General features: G+C 40.0%; 2 protein-coding genes across 6 annotated transcripts in view; both read right to left on the minus strand.

Annotated features, from left to right (window-relative positions):
* The window catches only part of LOC134678752 (Krueppel-like factor luna), a 133,756-nt gene extending 114,385 nt beyond the window's left edge, over positions 1-19,371 (minus strand). For all 5 annotated transcript variants that reach the window (XM_063537451.1, XM_063537448.1, XM_063537450.1 and 2 more), the window contains exon 1: positions 19,225-19,371. In XM_063537451.1, the coding sequence (XP_063393521.1) occupies positions 19,225-19,326 (102 nt within the window). In that variant the 5' untranslated portion in view covers positions 19,327-19,371. The remainder of the gene's footprint in view (positions 1-19,224) is intronic.
* Positions 1,099-2,977, minus strand: LOC134678827 (uncharacterized). Its single transcript, XM_063537535.1, has 2 exons — positions 2,588-2,977; positions 1,099-1,756 (listed from the first exon to the last, which is right to left on the minus strand). Exon 2 carries the CDS (start codon positions 1,745-1,747, stop codon positions 1,349-1,351), a length of 399 nt encoding a protein of 132 aa, XP_063393605.1. The 5' UTR covers positions 1,748-1,756; positions 2,588-2,977; the 3' UTR covers positions 1,099-1,348.
* Positions 19,372-20,511: the final 1,140 nt, after the last annotated feature.

Below are 20,511 nucleotides of genomic sequence, written 5' to 3' on the forward strand. Positions count from 1 at the left end.
TAAACGTGTTATAATGATGAAGAGGTAAGTAATTAAATATGATATATGTAATATTTTTCGTATTCTTACATTAACGGTAGGTTTTTATGCTGATTACGACGTTTAAAGGAAACTAATATTAACACTCATCAATAAGTAGTCGTGAATTGGAACAAGTATAAATTTAAAAAAAATGGAAAAGTAAAAAGCACTAGTTCGAGATAACCAACTTTCCGCACGCTAAACAGCTACGTAAAGTAGCACTTTTTGAGCAACTGTATTAAAAACGTCAGTTATTTAGCAGGCAGAAGTTACGTAGACATTATCATAGTATTATGTTTATTTAACATATTGAACAGGTTTATGTTAATTTCATAAACGCGTTTTGAAACCTTGACATTCGTTGACGCATAGGAAAAGTAATGTTTGTATGTAATGTTTAATTTTATTCATAGACATTTCGTCAATTCGAGGAGTTTTTAACCAATGAGATAGAGTAATGTCTGAATGATGTCATTTAGTTATCGTGACACAGACAATTATTAAATATTTAGCTGGCATTCTGATGGAATCGTTCGAATTGGGCTGTGACACTGTGACATCAAAATGATATAGAATCGGACCAAGAAAAGTCTGCAGCGGATTTGATAGCCCACGCAGTGCAAGTGCCATTTATACGTCATAATTTCATAGAAGTTTCACGTTTATAATAACACGTGCACTGCGTGGGCTATCCAATCCGCTGCAGACTTTTCGTGGACTTAGGATGTCAGTCCAGTACCTACATGTACTTATTGGCGCAAGCGAAACGCACAACGGTTATTTGGATATCATTACATTCATTACATTGTGTATTATTTATGTATGGGTCACCAGTTGCCTGAAATAAAGATTCTCATTCATTTCATTCATTCATTAAGATCACTCAATGTAAGTTTGTATTGACCTCCGAGTGTCTCGTTTCTCACGTACCGTAGAACCTTCGCTTATCCGGACCGGACCAATTTGACCCAGACTAAGTTCGAATAATCAGAATGTGGATTTTTGAGACGAAATCAAACAAAACACCTTTTTACATAAAAACAATACAGTATATTAAAATTCGACGTACCACGAATTCCATTCATAATATGTCCATGTAATTTTGCACGTTGATGTTCATATTAACGTTAAAATATAACACACCTGAAAAACTTTCATATAAAATTAGTGAGCGTTTAGAATAGTTTAGATGAATTGAAAGTTCAGAAATCGGTTACGTGTTTGGGTGGCTGCTCTCCTCCACCCAACGGAGCGGCAGCTGACGTCCACTAAGGTTTATCACACATCGCCACTTTGCGATATGCGATAAAAAACTACAATAAAACAACTAATATTCCAAAACGCTATAATGCCCCGCGTCAAAATACCCGGAGAACAGCAAATGCCTCTCCACAGGGCCATGTCCATAATCAATAGTTCTGCCGCACCCGTTTCTGTGCACTTTGAACGTGTAGTCTCTATATATCTCGCTGGCGGAGTGAAGCTCGACATGGCCTGCGTATTCACCGTCTCTGGCCATGAGACGGTAGTAGTCATCTGCGCTCTGTATCCCGCAGCCGTAGGACCGGTCTCCTATTATGAAGTCCTTGTATCTGTGCCAGTTTTTGACTACGGTGTCTATGACCTTCATGCGGACTTCTCTGTGACGCTCCTGGTTGTGGTAGACGCAGTAGGCGATCGAGCGGAAGAGGCAGTTGCCATCGCCGCGGATTGAGACGATACGCATTTTATATTCCTATAAAAAGGGGTTTGTTAGCATAGACCTAACTTTAACACATTCAGCGCTAAGAACCCGACTGTCGCGTACACTGTTCATAGCGGCTACGCGCTCCATACGGCGAACACGCGGTAAGAGCGTAAGGCTCCCCCACATCTAGCGTCTTTCGAGCGTCGGCGTCTACAACTCGCAACTGCGCAGCAACGTCATTTTCCATAGCGCTGACCAGACGCCGACTCTCGAAAGACGCTAGATGTGGGGGAGCCCTTATTGTCAATTTCCATAGTAAAATGAACAGTAATGCAGCTGTCGTTGGAAATGGACTGTCACCTTAACCCGTAGCACTTAGTGGCAATGAATGTGTTAAACCATAGAGTAATAATACAAGTAAAATAAAGAGTGGTAACTCCATACATTGGTTTCCTTACCAAACCGCGCGTTATTTCCTATACCAAAAGATGCTAGCGGCTTTCTCGCACAACGTATCAGCATTGCGATACAGCGAGGAAATGCCGCCAGCATCCTTTAGTACAACGCCCATTTTAGATTTAAGCCAGTTTTTAATTTACTATATACCACTGTAACTGTATAGTTGGTCAAACCAATTTGTCAGTCAGTTCTTACCAGGAAAACTGATACTCATCCTTTTCTTTTGGGTGCTAGTACTAGTGCAAGACATAGATAGTATGATTCTCTCTGTCTATGATTGAAGTTCTTTGACAAACTATATCTTTTATGTAAGTTCTTGTTTCAGTATGAAGGTTGAACATGTCACTACATAGTTACAAGTGCAACTTTTTTCAGAAACCTCAGTCAAAATAGAAATGAAGCTGTCAAAATAAAGATTACCTTTTCGACCGAAATAATCTAGATTTATCTTCACATGTATCAGTTAACATAACGTTATAATGTTATAATGCTTGCCTTAAAATAGCTTGAAACTTCTTAATACACAATATTTTATACGAGAATTTACCAATATTACTTTTGGCATTGTTATTTATTGATATGTCAGTGATTGCGTCAGTTGTGTCAATGTCTAGGACTGTCATTTAGTCATCGACTCAATGGCTGTGATGAGTCATTTGGAGTCATTCTTGAATGATAATCGTGATTTTGTGGTGTTATTATTATTGGAGATTCACAAGTACCTTTTATGGTGTTATAATGGGATTCATAGTGAGTGCTATTGAGTGACTTCGTAGGAAACAGATATGATTTCATATCAATATGAAGTTATGTATCGGTAAGTTCCAAGTTACATGGATTTAAAAATAAGACTATTTAGTAAACAATACAGCGTAGAATCGGAACACAAATTATTTTCAAGATTAGGGACGTATATTAAGAGCCAACAGGAGTGGTCATTTGTCCATACAAACGTACTCGACTGTTTCCTCCATGGGGTTTGATGCTAGAGCAATGATTTTTTCAACACAGATTAATATTGCCAATATCTGTGTCGGACCGTTTTGCTTTTTTTGATATTTTTGTTTTTTAAGGCGCTAGAGCCCTTCAGAAAGGGTCAAAATGGCCTCATCGACTATGCCGCAATGAGAGGCGTAGTATTCAAAACTGATATCAATTAGCCAAAAAAGCAAAACGGTCCGACACAGATAATTTCATAATCATTTAGATTTCTAAATTTGCTTACGATTGGTTAAGTTTTGGAGGAGGAAACAGTCCAGTACGAACCTCGATTTTTGAGATTTTTACGCAGGATTTTTCGCCTTGTCCTTATCGCACTAGTTTTAGGAGCCGCTTCCGTTAGCGAGACGGGTATATTTACCTAAAATATTTAAAACTCAGCTCCTGTTTCGTCTTAAAAAAAACCGCCAAGTGCGAGTCGGACTCGCGCACGAAGGGTACCATTAGGCAAAGAAATCACGTTTGTTGTATGGGAGCCCCACTTATACAAATATATATATTAATTTTATTCTGTGATAAGGTTTAGGTGTAGCTATAATTTGTTAACCCGTGCGAAGCCGGGGCGGGCCGCTAGATGTATCTAATATAACGGGAAACATACATTTCTTATCGATATGAATCACACCTACTAAGAAATTATGAAATCAGCTGATTCCATTTTACGGTGTAGTAAAATACCTAACGGGTACTTAATGATAACAACTCATTGTATTTGTTTGCGATAATTATACTATAATACGCAAATTAAATTAAGACTTTATCTACCAATGCATAAAGCTCAAAATCAAGTGGTGAAATCGGATGCTAAGTACTTAGATATGTATTAAATATGTATGTTCGTTTGATATAGTATCTCGCTTTTAAATTATGTAAGACGCGAATTATTATCAAGGGTTTTTAAAACTGAATAAGTATGTATGAAAGAAATGTAGACTAGGCCGTTAAGACGAAAGTGGAGCCGCGCGAAATTCGCCTTTACCACAGAATGAATAATAGTACTAGGTACAGAAGACTCACTCTCTAACAAAACGCGTCTGTTACGATCAGCACAGATATGGCCGCTAGGTGGCGACAGCGCCACGCGCGGCTTATGGCTTTCCCCAAAATTGGGGTGGAACGGATGTACTTTTAGCTACCTGTAGCAAAGCGACGAAATCGCGGAGTGAGCCACGCCTGCCTTTACATACAAACGTCCTCCTCATTTTCCTCTCTGGATATTAACCCCCTTATTCATAAACGTTTACTAAAGTTGACAAGCCGATAATAATCGTTTGTCCCTTTCCGACGTATTGGTATGACGGAAAGGGACAAACGATTATTATCGGCTCGTCAACTTTAGTAAACGTTTATGAATAAGGGGGTAACAATTCTCGGCGACAGATTAATGTGTACCTACACAGTGTTGCCAACTTGGCATAAATGATGCCAGATCTGGCATATTTCACTCGGTTTGCACCAAAATTATCCATTTAGCATCTCGCATATTTTTTAGCATAATTTAGTCTAAGCCAAGTTTGCACCAACTTGGCAGAAACAATATGCGCCATCGCCTTATGAGGTTCATATTTTCACATGAATTTTGATTTTTGTGGACGGATGGACGTCGACGGTCTATATAAAGTTGGTCAAGCAGATCTTGTCAGTAGAAAAAGGCGGCAAATTTGAAAAATGTATGTGTTTTAAGTGTCTAATTTCAAGTGACATTTTAGCATTTTTTTTAGCATATTTATAAAATCTTTGGCATAATTTTGGCATAATCTAGACATTACTCCAGCATTTTTTCAAAATCCCAGTTGGCAACACTGTACCTACATATCATCGCTCTCTTTCAATCAATGGTTGTTGCCAAGTGGACGTGTCTTGTGGTTTCTCTCCCTTCTAGAAGTTCCTGGATAGCCAGTTAGGGTTGCCAGATGGTCGGGATTTGGCGGGATTCTCCCGATTTTTAGCATGTGTTCCCGATTCCCGACAAAGTGTAAACTGTCCCCAAAAACAGCTTCACGTTATAAAACAACAATTTCAAGTTCCGAACTGTCGTCGAGCGAGCGAGCTGACGTAGTGCCGATAATGTAAAATATCGTTGTTTTTAATACAATTACTTTAATTAGAATGTTTTTTTTTTCCGACTTATAAAGTCCCAAAATCCCGAAAAATTCATATTGTTTAGATAATGGCGCCTTTCGATCTGGCAACATTATAGCCAGTGTATCTTAACATACACATGTAAAGATTGTAAAGAAGGTCAACATATCATCTTCACAAAAATAAAGCACATACAGGTGTTCAATTAATCAATTAGGACATTTAGGACCAATATACGAACGGTAACCAAATTAAAGTCTTTTGCGTTGGCCCATCGTGTGGAGGAGCCATTTGATAGAAACGCAGAGCTGGAACCAAATGAGGCTTTCCATCAGAGAAGGGTCCTATGCTTCATGTGCGATAAGAGCCATTATATCATATTTTCTGTTAGAATTTCAGATAAAAAGGCCCTTATTGCACTTGAAGCATAAGGACCTGTCTATTTAGGAAGAAAGAACTATCGGCCCAATTCGGACAATGCTTATGCGATGTGACATCGATACGCTGCCGATCTGTCAGTGTCAAAAGTGACGTTTCTGCTTGAAATGTCACTTTTGACACTGACATCGGTATAGTATCGCTGTGACATTAGAAGCATGGTCCGAATTGGGCCGTATGAGTCTTGCTTAGTGGTGATTCACAGCGACTAGGTCAAGTGAACTTCGACCTTACTACGATAACCTTACGGTCTTATTTGGAGTAAACAATCTTGTTAAACACACAATATAAACTTTAAGTGAACGTGTTAAGGTTTAATTTAGAATGCAAGCTAAAGGTATTTATAATTAGTGGTGTGATTCATACTAAGGAGAATGAGTTGTTTGGAAACAATACAGTTTAATATTAATATCTTTGTTATGGAGTGCGATAACGACAAAATGTGACGTTCCACGAGTAAAGCTACCTTATGGCGGTCGGCGCTTACGCTATTAACACATTCAGTGCCGAGCTACGCGCTACGAGCGTAGCCGATAACAAGGGAAAAACCGTATGTAGCGAAAAGCGCCTACGAACAGTGAACTCCCCTAGGGAGTCGCTGGCAGTTAATGTGTTAATAACGACTCTCCAATCCTAATGCTACGCGACGTAAGTGAAGTGCCAACCGCCATAGGGTACCTTTACCCATGGAACGTCACAAGTAATGTGTTGTTAAGATTATACAAGTTGTTGGATTCTGATAACTTTGGTAAGTATATCGTGTGAAAATGACATTCAAGATAAGTATCTGATGTTAAAATAATATTTACGTATTAAATCAATCGTTTTTATTTAGAACTGCATTAAATTTAGTTAGCCGCGTAAGCTGAAGATAAAACGGACAAAATAATGTGGGCATTTTGCGTTCTAGACCGTTTGCGATGTAGACTAATTGCGATATAGACAACTTTACATTGGATTGTATATGCCTCCGGAATGATTCATACTTTTAAAGTTTATTTTCCCATTCCGTTACAATTTTTTACACTTAGACGGTAACGGATCGAGTCCGGAACACCACGCTACGCTCCAAGACCCAAATCGTCGATGTAGCTCGGAAGGCGGCCAAGCTAAAATGGGACTGGGCTGGTCACGTCTGCCGAATGCCGAATGAGTTGTGGGGCAAAATCACTTCAGAGTGGGAGCCCGAAAACTCAAATCGGGGACCTGGCAGACCCTGCCGGCGATGGCGGGATGAACTAGACTCCTTCTTAAAGGAGTGGCCAGACATTACCACTTGACAGAGATTTGTGGAGAAATTGGGGGGAGGCCTTTGCCCAGCAGTGGGACACGACAGGCTCCAAATAATAAAGACGGTAACGGAATGGATGTATGAAATGAAGACCTGTATGGAAATTTTGGTACACTTTTTGTTGTGCTCAAAATCGAAAGAGGTCGTGAAATATTGAATAGGTAGTTAGAAAACATCCATAAGTCGTGAACAAATATTTGTGATGAACAAAAATAAATGCCCATACCAAGATCGGAATCCAGGAGGTCTTACTTCGTAGGCAGGGTCATTACCGACTAGGCTTTGAGGCTGTTATGGCTCCTCTACACGATGGGCCAACGCCGGCCACTCCAAGAGACGCATTTATGCGTTAGAGGGAGCAAGTGATATTGCTATCTCATTCTACGCATATTAGCTGCGTGCCTTAGGCCCCCCCACATCTGGCGTCTTTCGAGCGTCGGCGTCTACAATTCAATGGCCGACGTCGACGCAACGTCGACGCAGCGTCGACGCAACTGCGCAGCGACGTCATTTTCCATAGCGCTGGACCGACGCCGACAGATGCCGACGCTCGAAAGACGCCAGATGTGGGGGGGCCCTTAGAGTGGCCGGCGCTGGCCCATCGTGTAGAGGAGCCATTACTTCATGATCACCGACAATCGTGTCATTTCTTCTTGAATATTGCCTCAGTTCTACAAAATAATGACGAACATACAATTCCTCTCTCTACGCGTCATAGTTACGGGAAACGTGGCCGTTATATTATTAGATACCTACTTAAGTTTTCCTGTTTTGTGTCATTTCAGACAAAATATAGTATATGTGAGTACCTTTTATGACAAAAAAAAACTTATTTATCAATAGTAACGAAGCCAATATAAATAAGCATATTGCAAAATGGGGGGCCTATTTAACGTCTATGTCTCGATATAAAATTTGTAATATAACTGGTTGGTTGACGTAAATAAATGTATTTTCTTTCTTTCTTTCTTTCAAAACGGTTGGCGAAAACGGAAATGTTACTTGACAGTGACATAAGTGACTTTGACACTTTTGACAGTGATACGTATCTGTCGTAGATTTTTTGTTTTTAATTCCAGTTTCCAGTTGATTATTGTCTTAGTGATGAAATGTTTAAGTACAATATGAAACACGTATGAAATAAAACCATGGGAACGCATTATACACTGAGAGAAAAATCATCACCAGGAATTAAAAAACAGTTCTGTACTGGGGGGGAAAATGAAGTTTTAGTAATAATTATGGACGTTTCACTATTTCTGTAAAGTTTATTTATTTCTACAACAGCTCAGTAATCCCAAATATAATTTCAACAAACAGATAATAGAAATTGCAAGAACTAATAGAAATTGCAAAAGTCAATTTGTTCCTATTAGTTAACTCTCCTTGTCCCCGGATTAAGTTTATTTTTGTAATTATAAGTGTATTTTTGTTGTACTTTTCTCTCAGTGTACTTGCAAAATTTATAAGACTCGAAATGTCGGAAGAAATAATCCGTTTCCATAGTTTTATTGACCGCCATCATGGCTCCTCTACACGCAGGGCCAACGCCGGCCACTCCAAGGACGCAGCCATGCGGTAGAATGAGATAGCAATATCACTTGCTCCCTCTAACGCATAAATGCGTCCCTTGGAGTGGCCGGCGCTGGCCCATCGTGTAGAGGAGCCATCAGATATATTGGACCTTGGCCGCTCCAATATCTGGAGACGCTATTCCCAGCAAACATTTTAAGTATTTTTTCCTAGGCTCGAAGAAGATTTTACCAATTTAAGTGAAATTGACGTCCTAAGTCACCAATTATTTTACGTATTGTACACTTTTACTTCCAAGTCAAAATATAGGGATAATAAAACGTAAATTTCACTTCATAAATACACCATGAAGTCAGGGACTTAGGGGTTGAAAATAAGGCAAAATATTAGGTAAAATTAACCTTAAACCCTGACCAATAGGTCAAATCTACTAATAAGGTATTTTAGGTGTATTTGCGACGTAATTATTACATAGATATAATTAGACATGTTAGAGATCTGCCCAACTACCCCTGTAATAAAGTAATATGGGGGGAAAGGGACAGTGAGCAGATTGAGAAATATAATGATTTTTGTAATAATAGGTTAAGACTTGTGGTTATGCCAGAAGAGTTATACCAATGCTCAAATAATTTGTGTACGAATGCTGGTCACATATCGTTATTGGATACACTGCATCATAATATAGTAAGTACTCTTAAACAGGGCGCCGAGTTTTCTCATAAAGGTACAAATCGGCTTAAAAAACGCTCAATGCCAGGTTGGAACCTGCATGTCAGCGACGCGCACAGGGAGGCGAGATTGCGTTACCAGATGTGGTTAACGTGTGGTAAACCTTTGCATGGCGATGTGTACAATAGCATGCGAGAATCAAGGCGATTGTTTAAGTTAAAACTGAAATATTGTCAGAATAATCAGCAACAAATAAAAATGGATATGATAGCTAGAAGTCACTCTAAAAAACGTTTTGGTGAATTTTGGAAGCGAACAAAAAGCCTAAATCCTAAGTCGAGCCTTCCTGCGAGCGTTTCTGGTCTGCATGATCCTGCGGATATAGCTAATGCTTTTAAAGAAAGTTTTAAGGTACATACTCCGCTCTCTGAGCGGTCGGCGGTGGGTGATTCTGGGGCCGTCGACAGCGACTCCACGAATCTCGCTGTAAAATTTTCAACAAAGGAAGTTGCCACGGTGATAAATAATATGGTTAGAGGGAAATCTCCGGGGTTCGACGGCCTCAGCGTCGAACATCTAAAGTATGCAGGTCCCCACCTACCCAGAGTACTTGCTTTGTTTTTTAATTTGTGCATTGCCCACTCTTACCTTCCCAATGAACTAATGTACACGGTAGTCGTACCAATAGTGAAGAATAGGACTGGAGATGCCTCTGACATGTCCAATTACAGGCCGATTTCGCTAGCTACTATTCTGGCCAAGGTTCTGGACAGTTTGCTTGATAAGCAACTCGCTAAGCACCTAAACTTGTACGACTCACAATTTGGTTTTAGGCCAGGGTTGTCCACGGAGAGTGCAATATTGTGTCTCAAGCAAACTGTTCAGTACTACACTGATAAAAATACACCTGTTTTTGCCTGTTTTTTGGACTTGTCAAAGGCATTTGATCTAGTAGACTATAATGCGCTGTGGAACAAGTTGCAGCATGAAACCACACTACCGCCAGAGGTCGCCTTGATGCTTCGCTACTGGTACGGCAATCAAAAGAACAGAGTAAGATGGGGTGGGTCATACTCAGATGAATATGGGTTGGAGTGCGGGGTGAGGCAGGGGGGGCTAAGCTCGCCGCGGCTCTTCAATCTTTATATGAACCGGCTAATCGTTGAGCTCAGCAGCACTAATATCGGATGTCACGTTGGCGATATCTGTGTCAATAACATTAGTTACGCAGACGATATGGTGCTGCTGAGTCCATCGATTGGCGCGTTACGAAAACTGGTCGCAATGTGTGAGTCGTACGCTGTGACCCATGGACTCAAATACAATGCCAAAAAGAGCGAGACGATTATTTTTAAGGCAGGGTCAAAGACCTATACGGACGCTCCTGGTATCTCGCTCAGTGGCACACCTCTCAACAGGGTGCAAAAGGTGAAGTATTTGGGTCACTGGGTCACGGAGGACTTAAAAGATAATTGTGACGTGGAGAGGGAGCGCAGGTCGCTGTCTGTCCGTTGTAATATGTTGGCTCGCAGGTTCGCAAGATGCTCACAGCCTGTGAAAATTACATTGTTCAAGGCATATTGCCAATCTTTTTATACATGCGGTCTGTGGGTCAACTTTACGCAGCGGGCATATAGCGACTTGCGAGTCCAATATAACAACGCGTTTAGGGTTCTGTTGGGGTTGCCGCGGCACTGTAGTGCGTCGGGCATGTTTGCGGAGGCGCGGACCGACGATTTTGCTGCCATAATGCGCAAGCGGTGCGCCTCCCTGCTAGCCCGAGTTCGCTGCAGCACCAACGGGATCCTGAGCGCGTTCGCGGACCGCTGGGATTCCGCGCTGATGCGGAGATGGACACAGCTCCATGTATCGCGCTCCACGTAGGTAGATTATTATAAATTATAGATTATAAATTATAAATTTTATTTATGTTGTTTTGCACTAACACTAAATTTAAGTATGTACCAAACTTGTTACTAACATAATATGGGACTAGTCCTGAAATAAATATTATTCATTCATTCATTCATTCATTCATTCATTCATTCATTACTTATACGGGGACTATGAAGTCACGGACTTAATGGTTGAAAATAAGTCGTATAACTAGGTAAAATTAACTTCGTACCCCGACCAATAGGTCAAATATACTAATAAGGCCTTTTAGGTGTATATGCGACGTAATTATTTCTTATACGGAGACCATGAAGTCAGGGACTTAATGGTTGAAAATCTGTCGAAATATTAGGTAATATTAACTTCGAACCCTGACCAATAGGTCAAATGTACTAATAAGGCATTTTAGGTGTATATGCGACGTAATTATTTCTTATACGGGGACCATGAAGTCAGGGACTTAATGGTTGAAAATAAGTCGAAATATTAGGTGAAATTAAGTACAAAGTCTGACCAATAGGTCAAATGTACTAATAAGACATTTTAGGTGTATTTGCGACGTAATTATTTCTTATACGGAGACCTTTAGGTCGTCGATTTTATGTCGATTTAGCTACTAATTTTAGGTAAATGTTACTTAAAATAGATACCAAATTGCGACCATATAGTTAAAATCACTTGTAAAGTACTATCAATACCATAAGGTTGTGCCGCCATTTTCTTTCATTATAACGAGATGCTAAATATGAAATTGCATAATTTAAGTTGTTATATCTTGAATGGTGCCATCGCACGGTACTTCATTGTGCTAATATTCAAAATAAAACAATATTTTTGATCAAATCAATACACTCACACACACAAATATTCAATTACAACACTCAATTACAAGCAAATATATGCATTTTGATTTTATAAAATGTTGAAAACTTAAATATTTCAAAAGCCCATCGATAGTTTTGTATGTAAACCTAACATACTGCACGAAAACAATTTCTGTGCACTAGATTTCATCGTTCTTCATCAGCGTAATCGGCCTAAATTATTTTACATGACTTAGTGGCCGCCATTATCATTGCACAACTTAAAGTTGTTTTCTTGTTAGACATTTTGTTTCTGAGTGAAAAGAATATATAAGCGTAATGTTTGTGTCTCTTTTTCTCTTCATCGCGTCTCATCTAAATATTGCCTCGCAGAGTAATTATATGGATAAAAATATGTCGCCATCACGTCTAAAGGTGGTAAAGAATACCAAATTAGTACATTTTCACTACGCGGCACGTCGTGGCGACGTCGAATCCACGTCGGAAACATAACCTAGTGTTGACCTAATGGTTGTAATCACTAATTTACCGTCAATAAATACGTCGCCGGCACGTGCGTTTTTTCCCCATTTATGTCGACTCGACGTGCCTCATTTTGGTCTCCTAAATTGTGCGACCTAAAATAGGTGCCTTTTTCGGAATATCGACCAAAAATGTTTGCTGGGTTGTCAAGGCGAGCACATATTTTTGAGCACCTCCGCCGCTCCCGTATATCTGATGGTGACTGTACGAACGAAACTAGGCCCGCCGATGTTCAAACATTTTAAAAGTGGCTTATCCATACATAGTTTAAACATTGTAAAGATAATGACTAGGCCAGTTAAAATTCATTTGGACCAATTAGTGTGAGTCAGACATTTTGTATTTTTAAGAGTTCGCAGACAGCTGAAGATTGTACAGTTAGCCAATGACTGTACCTAATAAAGTGCAATATAAACATTCATACATAGAAACGTTGCAGGTTAAATAAAAGCTTGTAAAAAAGATAAAATTCATAGGGTCATTTTAAGGTCCCATTTTTCGGTTTTTGATTATACCTATCTCGGAAACTAACTGAATCCCCCTACACCCCAATTTTACACCTTTAAAGGAGGATTTTAAAGATAAAAACCATCTTATGTCCTGTCCTGGGACTCAAAATAGGTATCTGTGTCGGGCGTGTCTCACTCCGCGATTTCGTCGCTTTGCTACAGGTAGCTAAAAGTACATCCGTTCAGCCCCAATTTTGGGGTTTGCCATAAGCCGCGCGTGATGCTGTCGCCACCTAGCGGCCATATCTGTGCTGATCGAATAGACGCGTTTTGTTAGAGAGTGAGTCTTCTGTACTTAGTACTATTATTTATATTGTGTCTGTGTACCAAATTTCAAATAAATCGGTCCAGCGATGTAAGCCTGCGAGAAGTTTAAAAAAAACCGGGCTAGTGCGAGTCGGACTCGCGCACGAAGGGTTCCGTACCATAAAGCAAAAAAAAATGCAAAAAGAAAACGGTCACCCATCCAAGTACTGACCATGCCCGACGTTGCTTAACTTTGGTCAACAATCACGTTTGTTGTATGGGAGCCCCACTTAAATCTTTATTTTATTCTGTTTTTAGTATTTGTTGTTATAGCGGCAACAGAAATACATCATCTGTGAAAATTTCAACTGTCTAGCTATCACGGTTCGTGAGATACAGCCTGGTGACAGACAGAGAGACAGTGGCAGACAGCCTGGTGAGGTGACAGACAGACGGACGGACGGACTGACGGACGGACGGACGGACAGCGAAGTCTTAGTAATAGGGTCCCGTTTTACCCTTTGGGTACGGAACCCTAAAAAGGTAATTGTTTAAATTTTATACGTTTTTACTTCGGAATGGTGTCAATGTGATTCCGTAAATAAATTTGGCACTCCCAATTTATTCGAAAACGATACCAAACATGGCCTAGTAGCTTCACTGATGTAGAATTCAAGATAAAATTGAGAGCCTCAAGTAAACTTTCAAGACAGGATATCCCGAAAACTATTCAAGATATTGAAAAACTTGACTAAATTAAACTTGTGACAAATTTAATCAGCTTTCGGTTTGTCTTATTAGTCATGTCGCTATTAAGACGCAAAGTTTCCAAAATATAAGAGAAAAACCGAAAAATGGCACCTTTAGTTTTTACCAGGGATGTTGCGAATATTTGGATCCGCATCCGCGGAGCATCCGCATTATTTTCAACATCCGCATCCGCATAAAATCGATACGGAGCATCCGCATGATGCGGATGTCGACCAAGTCGGTAACAGGAACGTATTAGCGGCGGCGCCGACGGTGTAAGTGCTAGGTAATTTCGTCATTATATACAGGGTGATCAATCTAAATGGGTCAGTATGGAGAAGTCAGAAACTATAAGAGATAGCGAAATCTGTTCTTAGGAACCATGGCTCCGATTTTAGATTTAATAATAATGGCATTCAATTTTTTTTTAAATCTATCATACATAACCGGGATTCGAACATGGTCAATATTCTTGTTGTTTGTTTGTATGGAAACTTTTAAACGATGCGTGATAGGTGGGGGGTGCTCGACCAAATATCATAGAGGGCCCCGAGACAAAACAAAGTACATAAAAAAAAATCAAAATGGCCGACTTTTTTTTTTTCAAGTTGGTCCGAGCGCACTGAGATTCGGCATGCGGCGAGCCTGGGGGCCCAAGATTACAATATCAAAAAAATATTTTTGGCAAAATTCAAAATGGCGGCGGACACGGGCAAAGTAAAATTTTCAAGTAGGATAAGCGAGCCCGAAGGGCGAGCTTCATGCCGGGAGGCCGAAGGCCGACCCCGGTGGAAGGCCGAATGCCCTGAGCCTCCACCCCGACTCCCAAAATGCGAGGCCGAAGGCCGAACTGCGTGAATTCGGTGCTTCCAAGCGTTCTACCAAGTTAACTGTCTTGATGACCGAAGCCGCACGGCGAAGCGTCGAGGCTTGCGAAGGCCGAAGGCCGAGCTCTGCGTAGGGCCGAAGGCCCGAAGCGTCACACGAGAGGGAAGTTGGAGCGTAAACACGACCCAACACTTTTCCTATTGGGAGTCGCTTTTTGGGCGTCGGGGAGGAGGCTTCGGGCCTTCGGCCCTCCACCGGGGTCGGCCTTCGGCCTCCCGGCCTGAAGCTCACCCTTCAGGCTGGCTTAACCTACTTGGAAATTTGTCTTTGCCCGTGTCCGCCGCCATTTTGGATTTTTCCAAAAATATTTTTTTGACATTGTAATCTTGGGCCTTCAGGCTCGCCGCATGCCAATTCTCAGCGCGCTCGGACCAACTTGAAAAAATTAAAAAAAAAGTCGGCCATTTTGATTTTTTTTAAGGTACTTTGTTTTGTCTCGGGGCCCTCTATGATATTTGGTCGAGCACCCCCCACCTATCACGCATCGTTTAAAAGTTGCCATACAAACAAACAACAAGAATATTGACCATGTTCGAATCCCGGTTATGTATGATAGAATTAAAAAAAAATTGAATGCCATTATGATTAAATCTAAAATCGAAGCCATGGTTCCTAAGAACAGATTTTGCTATCTCTTATAGTTTCTGACTTCTCCATACTGACCCATTTAGATTGATCACCCTGTATAACGAAATCGTCTAGATCCCAAAAAGTCGGCCAAGTTACTATTTATTAAATATAACGCACCTATATTCTTACTCAGATACTAAACGTTTCGTTTTTTTTTAAATAAAAAATTCTAAAATTTTTATATTTGACGTTTATTAAGTACCAAATCTTGACATCCGCATCCGCATCCGCGGATGTGAGACTTTAACCCTTTATAAGGCCCGTTGACAGGGACGTGCTATCGCAGAATTTGTTGCAGCTATCAGAAGCCTACATTTCAAAAATCTATTTTAAAAGCAAGTTGAATATTCAATTAATGCAAACGATTTTGAGCCCTATTATTAAAACAGTATGGTTGAATTTCTGATTGAGCGTATGTGGTCGATATATCGCCTCTGCCTTATAAAGGGTTAAATATCCGCATCCGCGGATGTCAAAAGTTCTGCATCCGCAACATCCCTGGTTTTTAACCCCCTCTCGGCTCAAAGATTTTGATATGTTCACCTCCTAACTAGTCCAAACGGAAACAAAAATTGTGTTCCTAGCATTTCCCTCTATACCCTCTTATTGCTTGGCCTGACAAAAGATCCTAGACTCGGCAACAAACTCATCACACAAATAAATGCTATTACCGGGATTCGAACCCAAGACCATCGTTTACATAAGCAGGGTCACTGTCACTGCCGACTAGGCCAGACCGGTCATCTTAATATAAGTGGTATGTGGATATGAATAAAAGTTCAGCTTTATGGCTTCTCTACACGATGGTCCAGCGCGTTTATGCGTTAGAGGGAGCAAGTGATATTGCTATCTCATTCTACCGCATGGCTGCGTTGCATCCCTTGGAGTGGCCAGCGCTGGCCCATCGTGTAGAGGCGCCATTAGAACGGCGCCGTAAAGGAATGCAACCTCTTGCCGACCTTGACTGTCTACCTGTAGAGTCTATAGACCTAAGTTATTGTTATTTGGGACTAAGCATCTTGGGTAGCGTTACCATCACGCCTAGGGTTACCAGATGACAGGAATTTTCCTGACATGTCAGGAATTTTGGCCTTTGTCAGGAATGGGGACGTAACACGAAAATGTCAGGAATTTTTGGAAGTGATAGACTTTTTTATAAAGTAAGTACCTACCTTTTTATTTACATTAATCCAAACACATTGTAAAAAAATAATAAATGAGATCCACGCAACTTATCAATAACTTCGTAAATATTAATTAACAAATCTTTACTCAAGCATACAAACATATGTTGTAGAAATTGAATCGTAACACGTTGACGGCTAGACCCCCCCCCCCCCCTCCGCCCCCCTCTTGGTAGTCAAAAATATGAATGTCAGGAAAAATATTCGGAAATCAGGATTTTAGTCAGGAGATTCTAAATTTGTATCTGGTAACCCTAGTCACGTCAGGATTTTGTCAGAATGTTATTCACATCGCCCGGCATAAATGCCAGTTTAAAACACTTGTAACAATTGTAACAATGTAAAATTGCCACCGTGCCATACTGTCATTGTGGACTTGATTGGTTTAGCTATTATGTAGGTACGGTCAGCCAAGCAAGTGGTCTACCACTTTTCGACTCTATCAATCAGATGATAGAGTCGAAAAGTGGTAGACCACTTTCTTGGCTGACTATACAGATACAGAGGCGTTCAAAAGTGAATGGATAGAATGGGATATAAAAAGTGCATCGACCGTAATGCCTTAATATGACAGTTGAAACATCTCCATGCACTTTTGAACGCCAGTGTACATACAGGGTGTCCCAGAATTCGACGTCAAGCCGTAAACGGATGATAGACCAAGTCATAACAGTTATCATAAAAATACAAAAAAAAAAAACCAACTCATGTTTTTTAAAAATTATGGTCACTTTAAAAATTCACTAAAAAATCCACACCCTGTAATGGTTCTTTAACTCTTGTTACTACAAATTCCATTATTTATTCTAATTTTTTTATTATTGTGTAATCTTGAATAATTACAGCGTGTGGATTTTTTAGTGAATTTTTAAAGTGACCATAATTTTTAAAGAACATGAGTTGGTTTTTTTTTTGTATTTTTATGATAACTGTTATGACTTGGTCTATGATCCGTTTACGGCTTGACGTCGAATTCTGGGACAGCCCTGTATGTATATGACTACATACCTACATGTAAGTACGTACATATAACTATACCTACAATGACACAGGCACGAGTCATCTCCCCGATAGCCGAGTAACGGAAGTGGTATAAAAACAACTGAACAACGTATTTCAAGACGAAAACAGGTAATATTTATAATGTATAATCGTCAGTCGACGTCAAAAATATGTTCACACTTTTGCACCTTACTCCTTTGGGGCTATTCATAAATTACGTCATTTCAATTTAGGGGGGGGGGTCTGGGCATCGGATGACGAGCATGATGGGCATGTAGGAGGAAATGGGGTTTGAAGCATGATTTTTGGATGATTATAGGGGGGGGGGGGTCAAAAATCGTCAAAAATCTATGACGTAATTTATGGACAGCCCCTTTGTAATAAGGCGAAAAATTTAAACATATCTTTGAAGTCGACTGTACATATGGTGATACTTTACCGCACTAGTGCGATAGTTAGCACATTACGTAACTATGTTAAAAACTTAAAGAGGCATATGTACTGTAAAACGTTGTTCGATACACGTGCGAATACCTAATTCGGAACTCCCTTTCGGTCGTGTTTTAATCTATCACCACTCGTTGTGAATTTCCTATTACAATATATTATACCTAAGTAGACTCAAAATTTGGTCATTTGAGCGAAATAGGAGCCCATTCAACTCAAATAACAGATCAAAAATCAACTACAAAAAAAAACAAATTAACGACTTACCCATTCCGAGGCAAAAACGGGTAAGTTTTCTCAAATTTTGGTAACGTATGAGATTGGGAACTCAATTTTGAATTTGAACCCAGAAGCTTAAAGATAAAAAATGCATCAAAATACATATACTTAAACTAAAAAACGTAACAAACTCTAACAAAACAAAATCAGGCAATATACAAACTCAAAATTCGTATTTTTTGAACCCATATCAAAATATTGAACCGGGGATGTAACGCATTCAAAAACTAGGTCAAAGTGGCTTCGCTTATGGCAAATCGGGACAAAACATAAACATAATATTGTAACTGGAATAGGGATAATATTATTATAAACAATAATTATAATATACCTACTTAACCAAAACAATGTAATGCTAATGATAATATTATTAAATAACTACCTACCTACTTTTAGTCTTGGTAACATTTTATGTTTGTGTTTGTAACAAAAATGATTTTTGTAGATAGTTACGTGGGAAAAAATAAATATTTCGCATCATAAGCAGTAACACAAAGATAAGAAATAAAGATAAGAACACAATTGGATGAGCCAGATTCCCAAGTGCGGTCGAAATTGACCCCTTAAAACACCCGCATCGAGTGTAAGAATCGAGTCCGACTCGACTAGCGGATAAACATTCGCAGCATTAGATATTTTTAGTTCTCTCGCAACCAATAAAGTAAACACTCGGCGCTTAGCAGCGTAAAGACGCCTCGGAAACGTAGTAAATGCATTTATTCCCATTTTAAAACGTCCAAATCAATTTTCCGGAGAAAAAAATTGAAAATCGACCGTTCTCCTCACGCAGGCGTACTGACTCCAGACATATAGGTATGTATGTAGTTGTAACTCTACGCACGTTCGCACGGCATGGCACGCTTACCTGCTGCCAGTAGTCTTCTAGGGACAGTTTCCACTCGAAATAGCCAGTGTCGGTGACATCCTGGAGCTCACGAAATAGGTTCCCACTAGGTAACACATCCATCGCGATGACATGGGTTAACGAAACACGCGTGCGTTCGCGAGTGCGGCCCGCGCTGGACTGACTACTGTGTACTCGTAATTGGTGTTGCCAGCGTCCGCGCGCAGATTTCCGCGCAACTTTTTTTTATTTATTTATTCGCTTGAACAAATAATTACGGTTGATACAATTGGGATTTGACTGGAAATTGGATAGCGGTAATTGTTTAACAAAGGTAAACAATCGCACACCTAGATGTGATTGCCTACAATACCTACCTACCTACTAATCCATTGAAAATGTTCAGTCTTTAAGATTGTGTTACAAATGGTTGATTGTGAATAAGCTAATAGCAATCAATCAATCAATCAATTTATTTAATTCAGACCATGTCCATAGTATTAGTATACATACCCTTAATATTATGTTAATCACTTAAACCTATACTAAAATTATAACAAATTATACTAAATCATAACAACTTATATACTAAACCTCTGGAACCCATATGCACATCGTCCCAGTGCTTCCTGAAGGCGCAAGCAGGTGACTCAAACACTAGGCGCGTATAGCGTAACCTACCCAAAGATGGCATCGAGAAGTCAGTGCCAACCATTGGCGAAGTGCGGGAAACAGGATTTCATCAAATTGTCGGTTTTTTTTGTTGATATAATATCCAAAACACCATCAGACACGAGTAAGTAGTTGATTTTTAGGGTTCCGTACCCAAAGGGTAAAACGGGACCCTATTACTAAGACTTTGCTGTCCGTCCGTCCGTCCGTCCGTCCGTCCGTCCGTCTGTCTGTCACCAGGCTGTATCTCACGAACCGTGATAGCTAGACAGTTGAAATTTTCACAGATGATGTATTTCTGTTGCCGCTATAACAACAAATACTAAGAACAGAATAAAATAAAGATTTAAGTGTGGCTTCCATACAGCAAACGTGATTTGTGACCAAAGTTAAGCAACGTCGGGCGTGGTCAGTACTTGGATGGGTGACCGTTTTCTTTTTGCATTTTTTCCGTTTTTTTTTTTGCTTTATGGTACGGAACCCTTCGTGCGTGAGTCCGACTCGCACTTGCCCGGTTTTTTATTTTTTACATTGATATGATATAATAACAGATATATTTCTATTTAACATTGATAAATATTTAGTTTAATTGTAGAAATCTGATCCGTACCATCTTTGTTTTGGGGTCCCATGTTA

This window comes from Cydia fagiglandana, chromosome Z (assembly GCF_963556715.1).
Source record: "Cydia fagiglandana chromosome Z, ilCydFagi1.1, whole genome shotgun sequence".
Classification (NCBI taxonomy): domain Eukaryota; kingdom Metazoa; phylum Arthropoda; class Insecta; order Lepidoptera; family Tortricidae; genus Cydia; species Cydia fagiglandana.